The following is a 24,549-nucleotide window of genomic DNA, read 5'->3' on the forward strand; positions in this document are numbered from 1 at the left end:
TATATATCTTCTTACTGAAAGTTCTGGCCATTGAATGCATGAACTGAAAATTCCCTTCCCCCACCAAAACTATTTCTTAATGCAATTGTGACGAGTAGGGCTCTCAGGACACAATAACTGCTTTAAATTTTTTTAATGTTTTTTTAAAATTTATGATTGAGAGACAGAGAGAGACAGAGCATGGAAAGGGCAGACAGAGGGAGAGACACAGAATCCGAAGCAGGCTCCAGGCTCTGACCTGTCAGCCCCGACGCGGGGCTCGACCTCACAAACTGCAAGATCATGACCTGAGCTGAATTCGGATGCTTAACCGACGGAGCCACCCAGGCGCCCCTACGATAATTGCTTTATGAACAGAATAACAATGGCTAAAACTTATTGAACACTTACTGTGGGCCCATTATGGCTCTAAATGCTCAAACTCTTTTACTTGCCTTGTGAAATACAACAAAGTCCACGCACATGATGAAACAGTATTAGCGGGGCGCCTGGGTGGCTCCGTCGATTGGGCGTCGGGCTTCAGCTCAGGTCGTGATCTCACAGTCCGTGAGTTTGAGCCCCGCGTCGGGCTCTGTGCTCACAGCTCGGAGCCTGGAGCCTGCTTCGGATTCTGTGTGTGTCTCTCTCTCTGCCCCTCCCCCATCCATGCTCTGTCTCTGTCTCAAAAATAAATAAACATTAAAAAAAAAAAAAAAGAAACATGAGCAAAACGTTACGGACAAAAATGAAAATAATGCAACATCAAAACATGCTATAAATCCTGTGTCAGTAGCTTCCTAGAACACATTCCATACCAAGGGATGTGGATGAGAGGGGGAATGTTTTCTAGCTCCTGCGGCTGTTTCCAAACTCTTTTTATTCCAGCATCTCATGAAATCACTGCACAGGCTCACGCCATCGGGTTGGACCCCCCGCTCCCCCGGCTGGTCGCAGTTCTCCTCCTCCTTTTACAAGAATCAGGAAAGCACACTTTACATCAGTAATGCCTTCTCTGCTTCCTACCTGCTGGTAAGCACGCACTGAATTCTTTTCAGCCACGGTTTCCCATCTGGAAAATGGGGATAACAGTGATGCCAATTTCAAAGAGCTGTTGTTAAGATTAAGGAAGTTCACGCACGGTCCCCGCTTAGCAAAGTTCCACGTGGAAGGACTTGTGGCGCTCCTGCTGCCACGTGTCGGACGCATGGGTGTGCGTGAAGGCAGACAGAGAGGCCCGGGACTCAGTGCGATAGAGTGGCTGGAGAAACAAGAAACCAGAAGAGACCGGTGGTCCTGAGAAGCAGCAGGCCCCAGAGGGAAAGCAGAGAAGCTGTTTGTTTGGACAAAGTAAGAACTGAGTGGTCTGAAAGTCCCCAGTGAGGAGACGAGGGTCTGGGGTCGCTGACAATTAATCAGGAACCAGGCAGGGACGGTCTACGGCCATACCACCCTGAACGCGCCCGATCTCGTCCGATCTCGGAAGCTAAGCAGGGTCGGGCCTGGTTAGTACTTGGATGGGAGGAACCAGGCAGGGACGGCCTCGGGCAGAGGAAACTCAGATTTCACCACGCTGGGAACTTACTGCTGTTCTCAACCTCGTTTCTAAACTTAAATAATAAAACTAAATGTTTCTTTATGAAGGCTAAGTTTCAGAGAATAAAACCTACTTCGTGACTTAGAAGAAGTACCGTAAGGGTGTCACACGGAACGTATTACATGAAGAACGGGGCAACACTACATCTCTTACTTTTGCCAAGTACCTTTTAAGCCAGCAACCTACTCAGCAAACGTCAGAGCAACCACTCAAAGCTCAGCGGTGAGTCCTGGGTTCCAAGGAAGGGATGCTGGAAATCCGCAGAAGCACCCTCCCCGCCCCGCATCCAGAGCCCCTCACGTGAGCATCCGGAGCGCCGCTGGTGACGGAGTGGCCACTGATGGCAGGCGGTCCCCGTCATTTTGGGAAACGTCCTTCCGCGGACTTGGTACCGATCACCAAATCCTCCGGTGATGGGAGACAAACCGCAACACCCTTTGGAAGAAGCATGAGCCCAAAGGGGAAACGGAAAGACCAGCACAGCACGACAGGAAATCTGTATAAAGAGTCTAACCGCTTTTATTACAACGGTGCACGGTAGCATTTCATCCAACACTCCAACGGCAAACCAGCGTCTTCTATAAAACAGTTCCAGAAAGGTCAAACAGGAAAATGAAGAGATACATTATCTGTAATGATTCTCGTACAACAGCGTTTAGTGTTGAAACTTCATGTGACGCCAATAAAGCGTGATCGTTTTCTAGCAAACATGTGGCAAAAAAGTTTGCTGCTTTGTTTTGTTTGCCTACAGACACATCAGAACATGCCTCACAAGTAGAAACGTTTTTACAGCAACTCCAAGACACCAAAATCTATTCGTGCTTAGGCTCGGCCAGTTGTACCAAATACCAGGAAATACAAAATAATAGGAAATATAAACATCAATTTGTATTTCAAGTTTATAACGTTTTATTTACAAAAATAGGCCGGGAGGAAAAGGGGGTGCAGCCCCATATTCTTTCCCGCGGGGACCAGTTTGCGCCATCTTCTGGGGGGATTTCCTCACCATTTTTAAAGTCGCAGGTGAATTCCTTCAGAATTCTCCGCGGACTAGAAGCTCGGAGGCGGGGAGGCGGGGAGGGCGCAGGGAGGGAGGGCGGCCGTCGGACGGCGGGCACACGGGGGGCGTGCACGGAACCGCCTCATGCATTCGGCGACGCAAGCACGCTTCTCCACATCGACACTGGACGCCAGTATGTACAGGAGCTGCGGTCTCAGCCCGGCGCCGCGTGACCGGAAGACGCCGTCGACGCGAACACTAGGACATGACTCCGAAGACGGGGTTGTGGCGGCAGATGCTGGGGCCATACTCCTCGTAGTCCTTCTTGGTGTGGCACACCTGAAAGAACTCGGGCTAGGGGAGGCAGCAGTTAGGAGCGGTACAGACACCTTCCGGAAAGAAACAGGACTAGTAAACCGTCACGCAAAGGAGACCCCGGTGGTGAGGTTCTCGCCCTCTGAGGCCCGACTACGGACGGAGGTCACTTCGGTTCTTGAACGTGTTCACCCTCCTCTCGAACCAACCGCGGGCCACCCTACACTGGCGACTCACTGGCTCGTCACAGAGTGAGGAGGAGAGTAAAAACTACTTGGGGCAGTCATGGGAATCGAGGTTATTTTGGGATCCCGCTTACCCACACTGTCTGCAAGCCCTAATTAGGAAGGATTAGCCGTGCGATGGACGTTACCATTAAGACGGTTCTTATACGTCACAGAATTAAAAGTGCAACTGTTGAGAGCCACGCACTATTTAACCTTCACAGGGCAACGTGCATCCCAACTCGACAGAGAACGCAGAAATGAAAACAGACAACAATCTAGAAAAGGACTTACAGTTGAGGCCAGCATCGAGCCTCCAAACCACACCGCATAGCGCTGCATATGATGCGTTATCACCTGCACCTCCACGGGCTTAGGCTGCGAAAGAGAGTAAGGGACGTTGAGTCGCCAGGGCGGTCGACTGGTCACCCAGCAACCGCTCAGCAGGCAAGAGGACAGCTCCACCCTGAGTGCTGACTGTTGAGGGGCCTCCTCCCAGCTGACAGCTCGAGGCCCATCCCCGATGTTCTAGTGCCTCGGTGGTGGCATCGGCCACGCACAGCCTCTGACAGGAAGGGTCTCGGCCAAACGCACCCAGCCCCCAGCCCCAGCCCCCAGCGGGGATGGTGCAGAGAACAAAGCGCCCACATCAAGGAAGGGTTATCTTTCACAAAACTAAAGGCGTTTGAAACAGTAAGAAATCCAAGCAACTAACCCAGTTGATTTTTTTTTTACTAAACAAATTAGATGTTTCAGCATCACAGAACTAATGCCAAGCGTCCCGAAAACACCGTGAGAGATCTGCCACCAGTCACTCCACCAGGCCAGAGGGTGTGCATTTGGTCCCGTCTACACCGAGGCCCTGCCCTGCCCGGAAGCCCAGGGAAACTCAGCAGCTCGTCGATGATTACCTTTGGGTAACACACCGAGACTCCCCGCTAAGGGTGCTTACTTTAGTTTCGTGAGAACACCTCCAAAAAAACATAAAAGACCCTCGCTGTCAACTGGTCCCAACCCCGTAGATCCTGGTCATCACAGAGAAAGCGCCGGCAGGGGTGGGTCACGAAGTGGTTGGTGCCACCCCAGTAGGGACACCAGCCTTAACGACACTCTTGGGATGAGTTCGGCAGCAGCGACCCTCGAGTGTGATCTCACGGTGCGGCTGGGGAAGGGACTTGAACCCTGGTGCGGGCTCCCCAGCCAGCCAGCCGGCTCCTCGGGCTCTGTGGGAGGGGGCACAGCCAGGCATGCTCGGGGCCCGGAGATGCCTCCTACCTTGATCCGGCCACCGCTGAGCTCTTCGCTGAGTCTCAGCCTGGCATCAACCACTCGTTTCAAATCTCTCTGCAGTCGACGTCCGAAGTCCCTGAACATTGTGGAGCCTCCTGAGAGAACGACATTCTAGAAGACACAAAAGCAGAGGGTTTCCTTTGATGAAATCACCCGCCCACACTGTTCCGTAACCCGCTTCGCCGCTTCTGTGAGTAACACCCTTCGACCTATCTAAGAAGGTAAGAACCGAAGCAGAGCCCGTGCTACCCCACAGCGTACATTCGTGGCATTTGGCTCCCGTGTCATAAACTCCTTCTCTCCGCACTTTCCCTTAATCATAACCAAGCAAAGCCGTAAAGCAATTCTGCTCCACAAGCTCCCTCGACAACGAGAGAGCTTCACAAGGACCAAGAGGCTCAAACAATCTATAAACCCCCACACTGACTTGCTAGAATAATCTAAAGCCAAATTAACACTGGATCTTTAGCTATCTTGCCTTAATAATTACTGGGGTGGGGGAGTCTTTCGATTAATACTTGAAGCTTCCTGGAAGGGTGAGGCTGGGGAGAAAGGGTTCCCTAGGGGATCATGCGGAGAAATGACACCCTGCTGCCCACTCCCCCCATCACTCTCAGATGCCCCTAAGGGGCCAGACAGAAGCCTGTGTGGGAGAGGGAGGGAGAGGGAGGGAGCGGGAGGGTGGGGGAGGGAGGGGAGGGAGGGGGAGGGTGGGGAGGGAGGGGAGCTGTATTAAATCTCTTATTGGATGTTGATGAAAGACAAATACTGTGTTCTTTCGGGACACAGGATATTTACGACAATGAAGCAAGAATCAGGATAGCCTGACAACTTTTTTACAGAAAGTATCACTTGAGAACACTGTGTGCAAGAAAATAAAGTAATCCTTCCCGGAGCCAGAAGCCCCGCTTCAAGACCATCTGGCGACACTAAACATTAGACCTAACCCCGCTCTCCCCGAACGCCCTGAGTAACTGCAGGAACCCCCCACCCCCACCCAAGTCCTGTCTGAACGTAAATCCCTCACCACACGGAACAGAACGGGGAAGCAGACCTTCCTGTCGCCGGTGACCCGGGTTACAGGTGAGCTGACATGACGGTAGAACATGCCCTTCCTGACACCTGCCGTCCTCGTGCTGAACAGAGAGACCGCCCCTTCTCGCCAATGCCCACAACAGCCACCAGCACCCGCTTAGCCTCGGGAAGAGACACACAGGTGAGCTCAGAGACTGGAGGAGAAGGAGCAGGTGCACGAGAGGCCACCAGTGATCCTGTCCCCTTCCTGGGGATGTACGCCATCTCCACCCAAGAGTCCGCAGAGGGAAATGCCGCCTTCGCGACCTGTCCGCGGACTGCCCACCACCCCAACGCGGCCTGGGGTTGCCGGGCTGGACAGACTGCCAGAGGGGGGTCTCTGAGCAGACCGTGGCCGGGGCGAGGAGGGGAGGAAGCGTCGGTAAGCAGCCAGCAGTCGAGCTAACGTTTCCGTCACTGTCAGAAGTCTCCGTCCGGCCCATCGACACCGGCCGATTGGGGCTAGCGAGGCCGGGAACCGGGGCTGACTCTGGGCTGAGACGCCCACGGCCTCCCTGGGGGGAGAAGCGCCGTGCAGCCCAGAGCCCTGAGCAACCGCGGGGCTGCCCCCCGCCCTGCGGCGGCCCCTTTCTGCTGAAAGGAAAGCAACGCTGCGCACTGCAGACCCCGGGGGGACCCCCCTCGGCCAGAATCTGCAAATACACACCAGACACAAGGAACCGGAAGGCCTTCTGCCGCCAGAAGCACCCCTCACGGCCGGTCCTCACCTGTGCGCTTCAGTGTTCCCTGAGCACTGTGGCACGGTCCCCAGGGAGCCCAGACCGCGGCCTCTTCCGCCTCTACGGACGCCCCCGCGAGAACTTTTTCGGGGCGCCCCTGCCCACACACAGAGAACCTTCTCGGGGCGCCCCTGCCCACACACAGAACCTTCTCGGGGCGTCCCTGCCCACACACAGAACCTTCTCGGGGCACCCCTGCCCACATGGTGAACCTTCTAGGGGCCTCCCTGCCCACACACAGAGAAATTCTAGGGGCGCCCCTGCCCACACACAGAGAACCTTCTGGGGGCACCCCTGCCCACACACAGAGAACCTTCTCGGGGCGCCCCTGCCCACACACAGAACCTTCTCGGGGCGCCCCTGCCCACACACAGAACCTTCTTGGGGCACCCCTGCCCACGTGGTGAACCTTCTAGGGGCCTCCCTGCCCACAGAGAAATTCTAGGGGTGCCCCTGCCCACACACAGAGAACCTTCTGGGGGCACCCCTGCCCACACACAGAGAACCTTCTAGGGGCGCCCCTGCCCACATGGTGAACCTTCTGGGGGCGCCCCTGCCCACACACAGAGAACCTTCTAGGAACGCCCCTCACCACACACAGAGAACCTTCTTGGGGCACCCCTGCCCACACGGTGAACCTTCTAGGGGCCCCCTGCCCACACACAGAGAACCTTCTGGGGGCACCCTTGCCCACACACAGAGAACCTTCTGGGGGCACCCCTGCCCACACACGGAGCCTGTGGGGCAAGCTGCAAACCTAGATCTTTCAAGCAACATCTTGTCCCAGAACCAGCGTCATGAATAATCACTGTTATGCTCCATCACCTTGGGGAGAAATCTCCCAGAAACAACAAGAAGAGTCTGGTTCCTGTCAGAGGCACAGAGGAGGGGCATCCCCCACAGCTGCAGCTTCGGAAACACAGAGCTCGGGGTCGCCCTGGGTCTGACGCTCATGCACGACAACACCCAAGGGTGAGACCTGCAGGAACCAGTCCTGGACAGACCACAGGGAAATCCTAAATGAAGTAAAACGAGGGGTTCTGACTCCATGTCCTTTCAGAGAGGTGTCATCAGCTGGTGACACACACAAACTGCATATCTGTTTGCTGTTAAAGATCACAGCACAGGAGGCCTGGGCGGCTCAGTCAGGTAAGCGCTGACTTTAGCTCAGGTCACGATCTCGCAGGTGGCGAGTTCGAGCCCCACATCGGGCTCTGTGCTGACAGCTCAGAGCCTGGAGCCTGCTTCGGATTCTGTGTCTCCCTCTCTCTGCCCCTCCCCTGCTCACACTCTGTCTCTCTCAAAAATAAACATTTAGAAAAAAAATCACAACTCAATGGGGCCCCTGGGTGGCTCAGTCTTGGTTAAGCGGCTGACTCCTGATTTTGGCTCAGGTCATGATCTCATGGTTCTTGAGTTCAAGCCCCACATCAGGGTCTGTGTTGACAGTGTGAGGCCTGCTTGGGGATTCTCTCTCCCCTCTTCCCCTGCTCATGCTGTCTCTGAATGAATGAATGAATGAATGAATGAATGGATGAATTATGACTCAAAAGTATTCTTGAGATTTTGGTCATCGTATCCTAGAACAAGCCTCAAATGGCAACTGATCCCACTTTCTAAATGCTGGTCAGAAAGGATACAAAAATGCTGACTCAAAGAGGCACATGCACCCCAATGTTTACAGCAGCGCTATTGACAACAGCCAAAGTATGGAGAGAGCCCAACTGTCCGTCAACAAATGAATGCATAAAGAAGATGTGAATGGAGTATTACTCGGCAATCAAAAAGAACGAAACCTTGCCACTTGCAACAATGTGGATGGAATTGGAGGGTATTATGCCAAGCGAAGTAAGTCGGTCAGAGAAAGACAGATATCATATGTGGAACTTGAGAAAGCCAACAGATGAACATAGGGCAAGGGAAGGAAAAATAAGATACAGAGAGAGAGGCAGACCGTAAGAGACTCTCCAATACAGAGAACAAACTGAGGGCTGCTGGGGGTAGGGGGTTGGGAGGTGGGGAAGATGGGTGTCGGGCATGAGGAAGGACACTTGTTGGCATGAGCCCTGGGTGTTATATGGAAGCGATGAATCCCTGGGTTCTACTCCTGAAGCCAAGACCACACTGTATGTAAACTAATTTGAATTTAAATTAAAAAAATAAATATAAATGCGGGTCAGACCAACCAACTATTTCCTGGAAAGAACTCAGCTTATACTGAGGAAGAATTAAGCAGGAGCTGGGGGACGGACAAGGACCACGCCTGTGTGAAATCTGGCATTTTGAAGTGTGCTTTTAACGAGGTGCTTTGTTTTTTGCTATTGTTTTTCACTTACTTTTATTTCTTAAATCCCACCACACACAACTCTTTTAAAACCCTTCCAGGCTAAGACTACCACACAGCCTTGCTCCACGGCCGTGTCATGGTGTGCCCTGAGGGCTCCTGAGGAAGCCCGGGTCTGTCCATGGCTCCCCTCGGCCCACCTCAGTGTGGCCAACATGTTACAGTGGCCAGCTCCTTGAAAGTCCCAAGAAGCCCCTGTGAGCCTATTCTCCCCTTAAATGGCTGTCAAAAGATATGAACTGCTTTTAATTGAACACCCAACACGACCAAGAATCTTCCGCTGCCGAATCTCAAAACTGGGTGCTTGTTATTTTGAAAGATAACCTAACGGGTATATAGTGTATATTCATGCTTCTGAGTGATCTAAATTTTATTACTACGTCACAACAGATGGTCGGAAGGCTACCTGTGTGCTCGGTGTTCTCCTGGGATCCACCCAAGGGACTGTGCATCTGGGCTCCACACTCTCGGCACAGGCCGCTCTCGTAGAGGCGGCTGGAGAACGTACTCTCGGCGAAGGTCTGAAGCGGCAGCTTCTCTTAGGTCTCTGTGTCAGGAAAGGCTGCACCTCTCAGGAAAACTCACTGGTTGTGATCGCACGTCTCAGAGGCCCTGTGACTTCCACGACAGATTGAGGCCTCCCTCGTTCCTCTGGCTAATGGGCCTTTCGTGAATGGCGGGCCCTGCTCTGTCCTCGTCCTGCCCTGCCATGTTAGTCTGCTACCCTGTTTTCCCTGCCCAGACGCCTTTTACATTAGACGTATTTTCCCAACCGCCTCAAACTCCGCACGCTAAGGGTGGGCAGGTAGAGGGCGGAAGTTTCTAGGAGCCGACAAACAGGAAAGCTGAACACGTAAGAACCAGCTTCAGACAAAATAGCTCAATGAGACTGGAGCTTATGAAAGAATGCTTCGTCTTACTTTGGACTTCCTTCCTTCCTTCACTCCTTCCTTCGTCGCACAGCAGACCTCGACAGCCTGAAGTCTGCTGTAACCAACAGTCAACTTCCTACTCCGTTTCGTGTACTTGTTGTGACAGGCGCTAACGCAAAGACCTTGCGGAGCACCAAAGAGCAGAAATCGTAACCTGGGTGCTGGAAGTTCATTCACAGGCTTGAAGAAGATGTCTGAATCCCAAGAATCCAGAGATTCTCAAAGGGGCCTGTGATCTCAAAAAAAGTTAGGAAATGCAAAAAAGTGAAACTTTAAAATGCAACTTTCTGTCATTATTGTGGAGACTGACATTTTAAGAAGTTAATGTTTTGAACCTTCCAAAAGCATTTTAAAGTTGTTAATTTCATATTTTTCTCCAACAGGAGCTGTTTGTTTCTTCCATTAAAAAACAAAACAAAACATTCTGTGACTGAAACTTTGTGATCATTGAGAGATGCCCAGGAAGGTCACTGCACAGGGAAGCTGAAGGTGCACTGAAGTGGCAGTGATTTGGCTCTGGAAGCAGGGTCCCTGGACCACTGGTGGACCCCCCACCTCCAAGGTGCCCACTCACCACCGTTAATGAGAGCTATGTAACAGGCCCCTGAAAAAGAGTTGAGTCCTTTCAGGAGCATGCGTCCATATCAGGAGAATCTATGAGGCAAGGTCACAACCCAATGACAGGTAAAAGACAAGACAACCTTCTTTTCTACTGCTTTGCTTATTATCTGGAATTAGGATGTCCTCATTGGGAAATAAACATGAGCTCAAAATCACGGTTTGGAGCTCCATCCACATAGTCATTATGTTCTGTCTAGATCAACCACAGTTAATATGGTCAAGAACAATGAACTTTATTTTTTTATTTTTATTTTTTTTAATTTTTTTTTTCAACGTTTATTTATTTTTGGGACAGAGAGAGACAGAGCATGAACGGGGGAGGGGCAGAGAGAGAGGGAGACACAGAATTGGAAACAGGCTCCAGGCTCTGAGCCATCAGCCCAGAGCCCGACGCGGGGCTCGAACTCACGGACCGCGAGATCGTGACCTGGCTGAAGTCTGACGCTTAACCGACTGCGCCACCCAGGCGCCCCAAGAACAGTGAACTTTAAAACTATGCTACAGGGGCGCCTGGGTGGCGCAGTCGGTTAAGCGTCCGACTTCAGCCAGGTCACGATCTCGCGGTCCGTGAGTTCGAGCCCCGCGTCGGGCTCTGGGCTGATGGCTCGGAGCCTGGAGCCTGTTTCCGATTCTGTGTCTCCCTCTCTCTCTGCCCCTCCCCCGTTCATGCTCTGTCTCTCTCTGTCCCAAAAATAAAATAAACGTTAAAAAAAAAAAAAAAATTAAAACTATGCTACAGAGGGAATCCTGAAGAAAATATCGCACGCATAATGGCAAGATTTAAGATAGTTCTATCCATCAAGAACATTCTGGAGAAGTCAGAAAATTCGTATTTTCAAATGCATAAGCTCAAAAGTAATCAGCAAATGACAGCAATGTGCAACAAGAAAGATAATAAAAAAGCAGAACCGAAAAGACTAAATTAGGGGTGGTCTGGATCCAGGTTGTAATGAGATTTACTGAAGTAGAATATACTGTGTGTAAATGTGTATTTAACTTCACTGTAGAACTAGAAATGAAGAAAAGCAAGTCCCTGAACTAAGTCAATTAAGACACTAAAAGTGACAAGTGATTACATAAACCACCAATGGGTCCCCCCTGTGGACAAGATGGCTCTCACTGACCATGGCAAGTGGACGACATGGCTCTCACTGACAACAGTAAATGGACACGATGTGGCTCTCACTGACCACAGGTAAGTGGACAAGATGGCTCTCGTTGACCATGGCAAATGGATAGATGGCTCTCACTGACCGCAGTTAAGTGGACAAGGTGGCTCTCGTTGACCATGGCAAATGGATAGATGGCTCTCACTGACCGCAGTTAAGTGGACAAGGTGGCTCTCGTTGACCATGGCAAATGGATAGATGGCTCTCACTGACCGCAGTTAAGTGGACAAGATGGCTCTCGTTGACCATGGCAAATGGATAGATGGCTCTCACTGACCGCAGTTAAGTGGACAAGGTGGCTCTCGTTGACCATGGCAAACAGACAAGATGGTTCACATTGACCAAGCCAAGTGGACAAGACGGTTCTCATTGATGATGGTAAGTGGACAAGATGGTTCGTACTGACCATCACTGAGTGGACAAGATAGCTCTCACTGTCCATTGCAAGTGGACAAAATGGGTCTCAAAGACCACAGTCAACGGACAGGATGGCTCTCATTGATAAGGTGAACTAAGCATCACTTTGTGAGAATGTACTGGCTATACTGATTTCGCCCTGAATCCTTTCCCATTTCTTCCCTGGAACAGATCATCTCTATCTTGCAGATTATAAGGCTTCTTCTGTTGATTTTGTTGTGGCAGAAAAGAGATTAAATACAAAACAGTACTTGGTAAAACAAAGTTGGATTGACATTAAATCCCTGGAGTGATGCCTGAACTTAACAGTGATTCCGCCTTCCTGACTAAGACATACAAAGGGATCTGGTGCACAAGGCTCTGTAATAATGTTAAAACATGTCAATCAAACCAGGTACTTAAAGGTATTGTAAGGAAATAGAAACTATCATCAGAAAATTTCAAATAGGCCAGTTTACACAACAGAACTCGAAGCTGGATTTCAGAAACAGAATTTGTAACATAAGCCATCATCATAAAATACATAAAAAATTTATGGGGCGCCTGGGTGGCTCAGTCGGTTAAGCGGCCGACTTCGGCTCAGGTCATGATCTCATGGTCCGTGAGTTCGGGCCCCATGTCAGGCTCTGTGCTGACAGCTCAGAGCCTGGAGCCTGTTTCAGACTCTGTGTCTCCCTCTCTCTGCCCCTTTCCCACTCACACTGTCTCTCTCTCAAAAATAAATCAATATTAAAAAAATTTTTTTAAATACATAAAAAATTTGGTAGATTACATCTAGAATGACCATTTATTTTTCAAATACATTTCTATTTACATTTCAACCAAGATAAGCACAGTAACCTAGCTTTTTTTAAAAAAATTTTTAAAAATCAGTTAATGGCTATTTTAATACATTTAATCCTACTTTTTTAGAAAAGGCAAATATTAATTCAACAAGTTGACATAATGGATTTTTTATTTGAAAAGAAAAAACTTATCTGAAAATAAGTAATTTCAAGGTGGCAAAAGTGGTGCACCTTCATTCCGATTCACCTAACACTTTACCACATCTGCTCTATCATTTGCACTCAAAAACTCTCTCTCTACACACACACACACACTTTTTAATCATTTGAGAGTAAATTACGTATACCATGGTCCTTTACTCCTAAATACTTAGGAATGTGTCTATTAAAAACCGGAATATTCTCTTACGTTACCACAGTACTACTGTCAACTTCATAAACTTACATGAATGCAAAACTTCTATCTAATCTATTATTCCTATTCCAATTTTGTCACTTGACCTATTAGTAGTCTTTATAGCATTTCTATCCCTCCAGTCCCAGACCTGGTCTAGGGTTACTGCGATTATCTGTCATATCTCTGTAATGGATTTAATTAAAAAATAATTCACCAGAGTTTGAACACGAATGTTCATTATGATACTTTAGAAGCACTGCAAGGTCTTGAGTTGCCTTCAGAGAAATAATACGTAAGATCCATTTTTCATTCACACAATAATAAAAATGGCACTGAATATACGCGGTCAAATGATTTTAGACCAAGTTGCCAAGGACTTTAATAGGGAGAGAATGGTCTTTTTCAAGCAAGAAATGATGTTAGAAAAACTGATGCCCATAGGAGGACGTGAGCACTTGCTCATTACCGAACTTCACGTGCACAGAACTCACAATGGATCAGACTTAAACGTAAGAGCTAGAACTATGTAGAACCTCCAGAAGAATTCTGGCTTTTTCAATATTCATGGCTTTGAGGTAGGCAAAAATTTCTTTTGTAGCACATAAAAAAAGCATGATAAAAATGGGCTGGACTTCATAAAATGAAAAACTTTTGTTCTTCAAGGATACCACTAAGAGAGGCACGTGGCCGCCTCAGTCGGTGGAGCGTACAACTCCTGATCTTGGGGTCGTGAATTTGAGCCCCACACAGGGGTACAGATTACTTAAAAAAAATAAATTAAATTAATAAATACAACTAAGAAAATAAAAAGACAAGCCACAGAGTAGGAAAAAATATTTGCAATACATATATCTGACAAAGGACTTGTATCTAGCATATAAAAAGAACTCTTACAACTCAATAAGATAAACCAATAAAAAAAAAGTCAAAAAATTCACACATTTCACAAAAGAAGATCTACAAATGACCAATAAGTCCATGAAAAGATAATCAACAGCACTTGTACTAGAATCATACGAAATCATACTTAAATACATTACACACCAAGTTCAGATTAAGATATGAACGAATGAAACTTCTACATTGTCAGTGGAAGTGTAAACGACGGCACAACCACTTTGGGGACCATCTGGTAGTCTTTATAAAGTTAAACACAGTGCCTGGGTGGCTCAGTTGTTAAGCATCTGACTTCGGCTCAGGTCATGATCTCACAGTTCATGAGTTCGAGTCCCACAGCAGGTGGGCTCGAGTCCGGCTGCGGGTGAGCACGAGCCCAGGTGAGCCCCACTTCTCTCTCTCTCTCTCCCTCTCTCTCTGCCCCTCGCTCACTTGCCCCCCTCTCAATAAATAAATAAATAAAGTTAAACATACATTTATCATATGATAAAGCAATCACACTCCTGGGTGGTTACCCAAGGGAAAGAAAACATCTATCCACACAGACTTGTACCCAAATGTGCAGAAGGTTTTGTGGCAGCCAGAAACTAGAAACAACCCAAATTATATCTGGGGGGGGGAAGACACATTGTAGTGTATCATACAGCAGGTGCTAATTGGGACAAAAGTTATGAACTACATTAACCTGCAACTTGAAAGCACGAACCCAGTAAAAGGAGCCAGAAACAGAGGACATGCTGGTAGGATTCCACTCACACTCGTCCCTGGGAAGTCCAATCGGATCCGCAGTGACAGAAAGGTCCGTGCTCTCCAGCAGCTGGGGAGGGACAGGGACGGCCGGGGAGAGGACAGGGGACCTTGTACAGGTGACGGTCATGTTCTGTATTTTAACTGTGGTGTTGATTATACGGGTAGGTAAACCTGTCGAATCTCTTCAAACCATACTTAAAATGGGTTTATTTTACTGTAAGTAAATTAGATCTCCAAGTTGAATTTTTAAAAACAGGGCAAGCAGCACGTGACAGAGGAAGGCCGCGGTGAACTGAGGACCCGCTGAACGGGCAGCCCCCTAGATGCATGGAGCAAGGAAGCCAGAGGGGGGCGATGCCACTCAGGAGGCCGGGTGTCTCTAACCCTTCACTGCCCTAATGTACTCCGCCCACATGAGGAAAGAGGCGTAGAGCCAAATCCAAGTTTATTAAACATGTAACTCCCAGGCGCCGCTGTGGACGGCAGAAACACGGGCTGTGTGGCCCAGGCCCCGAGCAAGCTCCAGGCCTCACCCCAGTTCCACGCCGTGCTCGGAATCGAGAAATTCTAATGTGACCCAGTAATCTCAAGAGACTTACAGAGGACCAACCCTGGATCTCAACCCGCTCGCCTACAAGTAACTGCCCACCCTGTCCTTCTGCCTCTGAACACACACCTGTCGTCCTCAACCCCCGCCTGGATGCCCCCCACTAGCAAGCACCTTCCTTCATGGAGACCCACGACCAAGGGGCCGGGCCGCAGGGGTAAGTGTGCAGTGCCCCGGCCAGGGCACTGGTCTCTGTCTCGTGTTCGGCTCCTGCCTAGGCTTCTGAGCACCGAGCTACCGGGGGCACGTCCACACGTATGCTCCACACACGCGTGACGGGATCAGCGGGTCCCGGAGCCCAGCAACGACTTGGGGTCGGTAACACTGCACACCCCTAACCAGAAGCTGCAGGCCCAAACTGGAGCCTTTACTCTGCCTGGCGACACTTCTAGGCTGCTGTCCTCGACTCCCTCATTCTAGCAGGCTGCACTTCTGCCTATGATACGGGTTTCCCTGGGACATGAACTCTACCTCCAGGCTAGAGAGGCGTCGCGTGGACACGGGAAGGTGCCGCGTGGACATGGGAAGGCGCTGCGTGGACACAGGAAGGCTCCAAGTGGACACGGGAAGGCCCCAAATGGACATAGGAAGGCTGCCGAGTGGTCATGGGAAGGCCTCCACATGGACATGGGAAGGCTGCCATGTAGACATGGGAAGGCCCCGTGTGGACCTGGGAAGGCTGCCGTGTAGACATGCAAAGACCCCGTGTGGACCTGGGAAGGCTGCCGTGTAGACATGCGAAGGCCCCGTGTGGACCTGGGAAGGCTGCCGTGTAGACATGCAAAGGCCCCGTGTGGACCTGGGAAAGCTGCCGTGTAGACATGCGAAGGCTGCTGAGAACAGAGCTGCCCGGCAGGGGCGTCCCACTGATGCAGCCTCCGCCGCCCCTAGATGGCCGCAGCCTAACACCCACCCACAGTCCCCCCATGCTGACCCCGCTGTGACGCCTTCCCCGGCCACACTGCCTGCTGCCGGGTGGGACGGAGGGCACAGCTTTCAAAGGAAGACACACCAGCCGTTTACACTACACAACGCAGAAAGCCGGGCTCTGCATGACCCCCCCGCCCCACAGGAACAGGAGGCAAGAGCAGGAAAACAGCATCCTAAAGGTAAACACACACTCGTGTGAGCGACCCTGCTTCTGGAGCAGGCAGTCCAGGCCCTTCCCGGTCTGAGCGCTGGCCCGTGCCCCCTCCACTGGAGCCAGAGCGACAGCCCCAGTGGGGCTCACACTCTTCTCTGGTTTTGAGACCAACAGGCAAATCATCTTCTCCTGAGGTCTGTACGGAAATCGAGGAAGGTAACACACGGGCAGCACGTGGCCCGGGACCGGACCCAGGCACGGGCGCTCTCTCGCGGAGGCCTCACGACGCCGGTGGGACCGTCCCCACCGCCCCCCCCGCCCCGACACACACACTGGGGACTGAGCAGGGCAGTCCCGCCCACACTCTGCGTAGCGTCACTGGCACAGCGCACGGCCAGCGGTGGCTCCCCGGCAAACATCTGGGGCCGTGGGGGCAACAGTGAAGGATGTCGCTTTCCTCGGCTCTGGAACAAAGGGGGAAAGGGGAGGAAAAGACTCCAGCAAGTAATTCAGGAGCCACAAACAGGAGTGACCACTTCCACGGAGTTCCTGCGCGGCAGTCCTCTCACGTCCCCCCAGCGCACAGGTTCTCGACCAGGGACGATGCGCACGCAGGGGGCACCCGGGACTGTCCGGAGACGTCTGCCAGGGTCAGGAACGGGAGGGTGGGATGCCCCCGGCACCCAGCGGTAGACTCCCACGGTCCCCGCAGGATGGGATTCTCTGGCCCAGCATCCCCAGCACCAAGACTAAGAGCCCCACTCCCGTGTTAAGAAACCCAGAGAGACGTGTGCCCCTCTCGACCCCCAAAACAGCAGCCGCTGCAACGAGAAAGCAGAGAAAACTGGGAAAGACCCCTGGGAACTTTAACTTGAAGATGAGATAACTATGGGCCATCAGCGGGAGCCCACAGGGGCACGAGGCGCTGTCCACGGGGCCTGACGCGGAGCAGCACCTGGAACACTGCCGGCAGTCACGGGAGGGGCGTCCGCCGAGTTGCAGGCCCTGCACCTGGCCTGCAGCAGCGTCACTCGGGGACGCTACCGCCCCGCTGGCCCAGCCCGAGAGGACCCTGAGGCCCCCAGAGGTGGAGCAGCCCCCGTGGGGAGGGCTCGGACCCAGAGAGCGCACGGGCCATCCCTCCCTCCCGGGCCCTGTGGGACGGTCCCCAGTGCCCCACGCCCCCCACTGGGCCTGCTCCAGCCCTGGCACCCATCTGCACAAAAGCGCGAACAGAGCTCCCTACTGGGTCTTCCTTCTCAGGTCACACGGCGCCACTGCCCCAGCCTTCCTGCACACGGGGCTCCCCAGGACCCGGCGACCCTGCTCCGGAGAGGCCGCAAGATTTGATATCGAGCCTCTAACAACGTGCCCACCACACACAGCAGAGGACCACCCCATCGACGCAGGGTAAAGAAACTCTGAAGGGGAAATGGAGTCCTGCCCGGGGCGTGGCGGGAGGGGCGGGAGGGGCGGGCAACCAAGGTCAACCAACAGCATCTCCTAACAGCAGAGAACAACGGTGGCAGGAAAGCACCACACCCACGGCAGCAGGAACTAGAGGAAAGCTCTGGCACTTTCCCGGCCCCTCGGGGGTTGGCAGATTCTTACAATCACCAACCAGGTTGTACGTTACAAAGAGGAAATCAAAAATTCAGTATTTCCCTAACTAACCCAGGAAAACCTTTCTCAACATTCAACTACAAAAATACACCCTTCCCATCACCCCAGGCACAATTCGAATGGAAAAAGCTCTTTTATAAATAAGAGACCAGAAGGCCCACCCCGCCGCACCAGCAGCCCCTGGGCCGTCCGCACTGTCCACAGGCAGGGCCTGTGTCGCCCCGAAGATGCCAGAGGTGAACCACACGAGGAGCCACAAGGTGCCACCGCAAGGCTGGTCCTCAGCCCCTCGGCCAGGCCCCCCGCGCCACACCATTCCTCCGCGCCACACCATTCCTCCGCAGGACTGCATCCTTCTTACCGACATATCACCCACTCTGCTCTGAGAAATGGCTCCCGACACGTGTCGGGCAGGACTCCTGACGGACAGGCCAGACGCGAGATGCTGGCCGGGGGAGGCGGGGAGCCGCCGCCCGGCCAGGTGCAAACAGGACCCGTCTCCTAACTGGCGTTACGAGAGAGGTACAGTGTTACCCAGACTTACTATTTTCAACCCAAGTGAGTGCCCAGAGAGCCATCCTGACATTTATGTCTCGCTCACAGGCATCATCTGTTTGGTTTAGTGCTTCTTTCGCTTTCAGAGCGAGAGAAAAACAGAGACAGAAAAAGAGAAATCGCTGAAATGACCGATATTCTCGCCATCTCATTTCAGAGTGAAGCAACAGCACCCATTACAATGAATCTGTGCCTCAGAAACACCAACATTTACCTCAAGGATCAGAAACCAATTCCCACTTGGAAGAGTGAGTAAACGTTGTTCTGAGGGCACCAAAAATAATAAAACTTTAATATTCTAAAGTCAAACCCCTTACAGAAAGGAAACAGACCCATGGAACAAATTATTGTAACACACGAGCGGGGACAGAAGGCTCACAGCCGAGCACCAAACACAGAGAAAGCATCTTAATGTGCCCTAATTATCTAATACCGTATTCGAAGTTACAAAAGAAACAGTGTAGACCACTACTCTCACTGTAAAGCAGTCAACAGGACCTCTTAAAATACAATTTTGAATTTAGTATAAGCGTTTTCTTAATGTTTATTTATTTTTGAGAGGGAGACAGAGACAGAGACAGAGTGCGAGCAGGGGAGGGGCAGAGCGAGAGGGAGACACAGAATCCCAAGCAGGCTCCAGGCTCCGAGCTGCCAGCACAGAGCCCGACGCGGGGCTCAAACCCATGAACCGTGAGATCATGACCTGAGCCGAAGCCGGACGCTCAACTGACTGAGCCACAAATACGATTTTGAACTTAATGTTTCCTTTAACAGTTAAATATTTACTGAGCCTACTTCTCTGAGTACTTTTTTCACTAAGATTCTAGATTTGGTCTTAATTGAGCCCAAACTCCTTAGGGGCGCACACCAAACCCCTCTGATCTCACCCCAGTGTCTGCCCTGCCTCCTCGTGGTCACGACCGCACGGCCTCCGCCGTTCTGTGATCTTCCGTGCCTCCACACAGTGGGACCTGTGCCAGAACCCCAACGCGCCTCCCTCCGGGTCCGGCAGCACCCCCTTCCCTGCCTCAGAGCTCCCCAAACTCGACGTACTCTTGTGCATTCGCCCGGCAACATTTACTGAGAGCCCGCCGTGGTCAGTGCTGAACCTGACAGGTCAAAACGGAGAAGACACCGGCCATACACACAGAGGAAAGTAACAGGCGTGGCAGAGGGAGGTGGTGCACAGGACACACAAGGGAAGGGAGTGTGAAATGGGGTTTAAGGGACAGGGCGGAGACGTGATTTTTAGCAGGCTGGTCAGGAAGTCTCATTAGAAGAGAACATTTAAGAGAGGACTTGAAGGCACCAAAGAAGTGAGTCAAGTAGATACCTGGAATAATTTCCCAGGCAGAAGGGGCAGCAGGTACAAAGGCCCTGTGGTAGAAGTGTGCTTGGCGTGTTTGTGAAACAGCAAGGAAGGAAAGGAGGAGTCCAGAGTGAGGCAAGGCAGACAGGAGGAGCGTGATGTGAGCTCCTAAATTAACGGGCCAGGTCACCTGGAGCCGTGCAGTCCTTCCAGGGCCAGCAGCTTGGACCCCGAGTGAGCTGGGAAGGCTCTGGAGGGTTTTTCTCGCAGGGCCTGATCTGAGATGTCAACAGTATCGCTCTGGCCACTGCGTTGACACTGAAGTCAGAAGGGAGACCAGTTAAGGATACTATTCTAGTTGCACTGGCGAGAAACGACGGTGGCCTGACCTGGGGCAGCAGCGGACGCGGCAGTGAGACGCTTCCACGTACCTTTTGAGAACAAAACCAGCGGAACCTGATGACGGGGTGAATGTGCAGTTGAGAGAAAAAAGGAACCAAGAAGCCGATTTCCAGAGTTTCTGGCCTAAAAACTAACTGAAAGGCTGGAGCTGCCGCTAACTACGGTGGAACAGGTCTGCGGGGCCAGATGGGGCGCTCTGCTCAGGGCACCTGGAGTCCGAGGGTCTGCCAGACGCCCGTGGACATGGGAGAGGACCTGGTCTGGGCTGCAGGCACCGAGCGTGGAGTCATCGGAGAATAAGCAGTGGCGAAGGCAGCCGACAGACACAGAAGGGGAGGGTCCAGGACCGCCCCCCCATCCTACCCCGCACAGGAAGCAGTGGGTGGCGAGGCAGAAGGGGGTGGGCCACAGAAGGGGAGGGTCCAGGACCCCAGCCCCCCATCCTACCCCGCACAGGAAGCAGTGGGTGGCGAGGCAGAAGGGGGTGGGCCACAGAAGGGGAGGGTCCAGGACCCCAGCCCCCCATCCTACCCCGCACAGGAAGCAGTGGGTGGCGAGGCAGAAGGGGGTGGGCCACAGAAGGGGAGGGTCCAGGACCCCAGCCCCCCGCCCCCTGCACAGGGTCAGCACGGGGAAAGCCACGAGGGTGAGGTTCTGTCTGGAGGTACCAAAGTGAGAAGGTGAGGACAAGTGCACAGAAAAGCTGCACAGGACTCTGTCAAGGAGAGCAGAGAAAGGAAGGGTGGGCGGACAGAAGCGGGGTGCAGAGGGCCTCTTAAGACAGCTTTGAGAAGTAACGGCCTGTTCTAGGCTGACTGTTACTGGACGCCATAGCGAGGGGGGCCCGCAAGAGTGACGTTCAGGCGGAGGCGTCCTCAGGTGTCCAGGGAGGGCGGCTGCAGGCAAGAGTGGGAGGGGCTGCTAGGGCAGGAGGTCTGGACCTCGGTGAGCCACGCACCCCTCCCCACAATAATGTTGTTGTGTCGTTTGTTCTTTAGAGGGAGAGTAAGAGAGAGCGTGAGCAGGGGAGAGGGGCAAAGGGAGACGGAGAATCCCCAGCAGGTTCCACACTCAGCTCGGGGTCCAACACAGGGTTTGATCCCACGACCCTGGGATCATGACCTGAGCCGAAACCAAGAGTCACACGCTCAACCGACTGAGCCACCCAGGCGCCCCCATGATAATATTCTTTTTTTTTTTTTTTTTTTTAATTTTTTTTTCAACATTTATTTATTTTGGGGACAGAGAGAGACAGAGCATGAACGGGGGAGGGGCAGAGAGAGAGAGGGAGACACAGAATCGGAAACAGGCTCCAGGCTCTGAGCCATCAGCCCAGAGCCTGACGCGGGGCTCGAACTCACGGACCGTGAGATCGTGACCTGGCTGAAGTCAGACGCTTAACCGACTGCGCCACCCAGGCGCCCCGCCCCATGATAATATTCTTAAAGGCATAAAATGTGCAGGATTACAAAGGAAACCAATTGGGCTGAAACACAATTATCAAAACTCAAAACTATGAAGAGAACTCTGCAACGTGTGGCAGTAACTCCTGTCTCCCGCTGCGCAACCAGGGCCGCAGGTCTTTGGAAGGTGCGCATAAAACAGCAGGTCACGGAACCGGCCACCACCACTGGAACGTGGCAGGAAGCCCTCCTGGATCTGACTGGCGATGACGCCACGGGCACTCTGCCTAGTTCATGACAGCGTCTCCTTCTGGTTGCTGAGTCACGCCTTCACTGCTCTTCCTCTCACACTGCACTTCTACTTCCCAAAACCCCGATGGCTCCAGCCCCGAAGTACGGCCGAAACCCGACCACTCCCCACGACCCCCATGACTGTGTCCTGCTGGGTGCCGAGGGAACCTCCCAGCTGGTTCCTGACTTCAGTCCTGACCCCTGTCCCCGCTTCCAACATGGCAGTCATGACCATCAAGTTACAACATGTCTTGTCATGTCACTGCCATGCCCAAACCCCTCCGATGGCTTCTCAGCTCTCTCAGGGCCTAAGACAAAGCCCTCCCAACACTTCGCAAGACCCAGGCTGCTACGCAGGTTGTGCGCTGCATAATTCCAGGGCGGCCACTGACTGAGACCGGGGGTTGGCAACTCCTTCCGGGGGCCAAGACTGGGCCACCGACTCTTCTGGTACAACCTATGAGCGGAGAATCGCCTTCACATCCCTAAAAGGTTGGGGGGAAGAAAACAAAAGAGCAATACTTCACAACACATGGAAATCACAAGTCAGGGCCCCACGGCACCCACCCTCTAGTGGAGACTAAATCCTCATTCCCCAACTATTGCCAGGCCTTCCTCCTTAGCACGTATGCATTTTACCCATTTATTTTTGTCGAATGCCCCACGAGAGTGTAACCAGCATGACGGCAGGGAATTTCTTCCTGTTTCGGTCACAGCTGACCCCACAGCGCCCGGAACAATGACCGGCACATAGCAGCTGCCGGTAAGTACTGCTCAACGAATGGGTCCTGGGTCGGAGCCCCCACCGTCAGCTCCGCTCTGGGGACACCTTCCCAACCAGGGCCTCCTGCAGGCCCACGCAGGATTTCAACTGGAAATCCAGGAGCGATCCCAGACCCGGTGACCCAGACGGGCACTGCCGCCAGGCAGCACAAACCCTCCCGTCAGAACCGGCCTGCTCAGAAAGGTTCACCAGCGACCCACCACCCGGAATGTCAGACTACGTCCTGGGAAGAAAGATCTTGACCTAAGCCACAAAAGTATCAAAAGCTTAATGCAAGAAATGAGTCGGATACTGACAAAAACAAAGGATGGAGCATTAGGTCACATTAAAAATAATGTTTTGGGGAGCGCCGGGGTGGCTCTGTCATTGAATGTCAGACTCTTGCTTTCAGCTCAGGTCATGATCTCACGGTTGTGGGATCAAGCCCCGTGTCTGGGCTTGGGATTCTCTCTCTCCTTCTCTCTCTGCCCCTCCCTCACTCACGCGTGCTCTCTCTAAAAAAAATAAATAATAATAATAATAATGTTTTTAAAGAATGTTAACTTAAGAAAATGTTCACAACATAATGCACAGGATACAAAATACAAAGGCAGCATGATATATCTACCTATTCACATTTCAAAGACATAAAAAGGAAAGGTAGTCAAAGCAATAAGCAATAATTACAGAGAACTGACTCATTTTATTTTTTTAATATAATTTGTTGTCACATTGGTTTCCATACAACACCCAGTGCTCATCCCAACAGGTGCCCTCCTCAATGCCCATCACCCATTTTCCCCTCTCCCTCACCCCCCATCAACCCTCAGTTTGTTCTCTGTATTTAAAAGCCTCTTACGGTTTGCCTCCCTCCCTCTCTGTTTGTAACTTTTTTTCCCTTCCCCTCTCCCATGGTCTTAAGTTTCTCAAGATCCACGTATGAGTGAAAACATAGGACATCTGTCTTTCTCTGACTTATTTCACTTAGCATTAATACCCTCCAGTTCCATCCACGTTGCTACAAATGGCCAGATTTCATTCTTTCTCCTTGCCAAGTAGTATTCCATTATATATATAAACCACAATTTCTTTATCCATTCATCAGTTGATGGACATTTAGGCTCTTTCCATCATTTGGCTATTGTTGAGAGTGCTGCTATAAACATTGGGGTACAAGTGCCCCTATGCATCAGTACTCCTGTATCCCTTGGGTAAATTCCTAGCAGTGCTATTGCTGGGTCATAGGGTAGATCTATTTTTAATTTTTTGAGGAACCTCCACACTGTTTTCCACGGCAGCTGCACTGGTTTGCATTCCCACCAACAGTGCAAGAGGGTTCCCGTTTCTCCACATCCTCGCCAGCATCTCTAGTCTCCCAATTTGTTCATTTTAGCCACTCTGACCGGCGTGAGGTGGTATCTCAGTGTGGTTTTGATTTGCATTTCCCTGATGAGGAGTGACGTTGAGCATCTTTTCATGTACCTGTTGGTCATCTAGATGTCTTCTCTGGAAAAGTGTCTAATCATGTCTTCTGCCCAATTCTTTCTGGATTATTTGTTTTTCGGTTGTGGAGTTTGGTGAGTTCTTTATAGATTTTGGATACTAGTCCTTTATCCGTTATGTCATTTGCAAATATCGTTTCCCATTCTGTCAGTTGCCTCTTAGTTTTGCTAATTGTTTCCTTTGTGGTGCAGAAGCTTTTTATCTTCATGAGGTCCCAATAGTTCATTTTTGCTTTTAATTCCCTTGCCTTTGGAGATGTGTGGAGTAAGAAATTGCTGCAGCCGAGGTCAGAGAGGTTTTTTCCTGCTTTCTCCTCTAGGGTTTTAATGGTTTCCTATCTCACATTCAGGTCCTTTATCCATTTTGAGTTTATGTTTGTGTATAATGTAAGAAAGTGGTCTAGTTTCATTCTTCTGCAGGTTGCTGTCCAGTTCTCCCAGCACCGTGTGTTAAAGAGGCTGTCTTTTTTCCATTGGATCCT

General features: G+C 51.6%; 1 protein-coding gene across 8 annotated transcripts in view; it reads right to left on the reverse strand.

Annotated features, from left to right (window-relative positions):
- Positions 1-2,068: 2,068 nt before the first annotated feature.
- Positions 2,069-24,549, reverse strand: part of ACTR3B (actin related protein 3B) — a 90,868-nt gene continuing 68,387 nt past the window's right edge. For all 8 annotated transcript variants that reach the window (XM_086685619.1, XM_086685642.1, XM_086685612.1 and 5 more), the window contains 3 exons: positions 4,388-4,513; positions 3,407-3,490; positions 2,069-2,927 (listed from right to left, as the gene is read on the reverse strand). In XM_086685619.1, coding sequence (XP_086541745.1) covers positions 2,832-2,927; positions 3,407-3,490; positions 4,388-4,513 — 306 coding nt within the window. In that variant the 3' untranslated portion in view covers positions 2,069-2,831. The remainder of the gene's footprint in view (positions 2,928-3,406; positions 3,491-4,387; positions 4,514-24,549) is intronic.

The sequence above is a fragment of the Puma concolor genome, chromosome A2, assembly GCF_028749965.1.
Source record: "Puma concolor isolate L17-30 chromosome A2, mPumCon1.1.hap2, whole genome shotgun sequence".
NCBI lineage: Eukaryota > Metazoa > Chordata > Mammalia > Carnivora > Felidae > Puma > Puma concolor.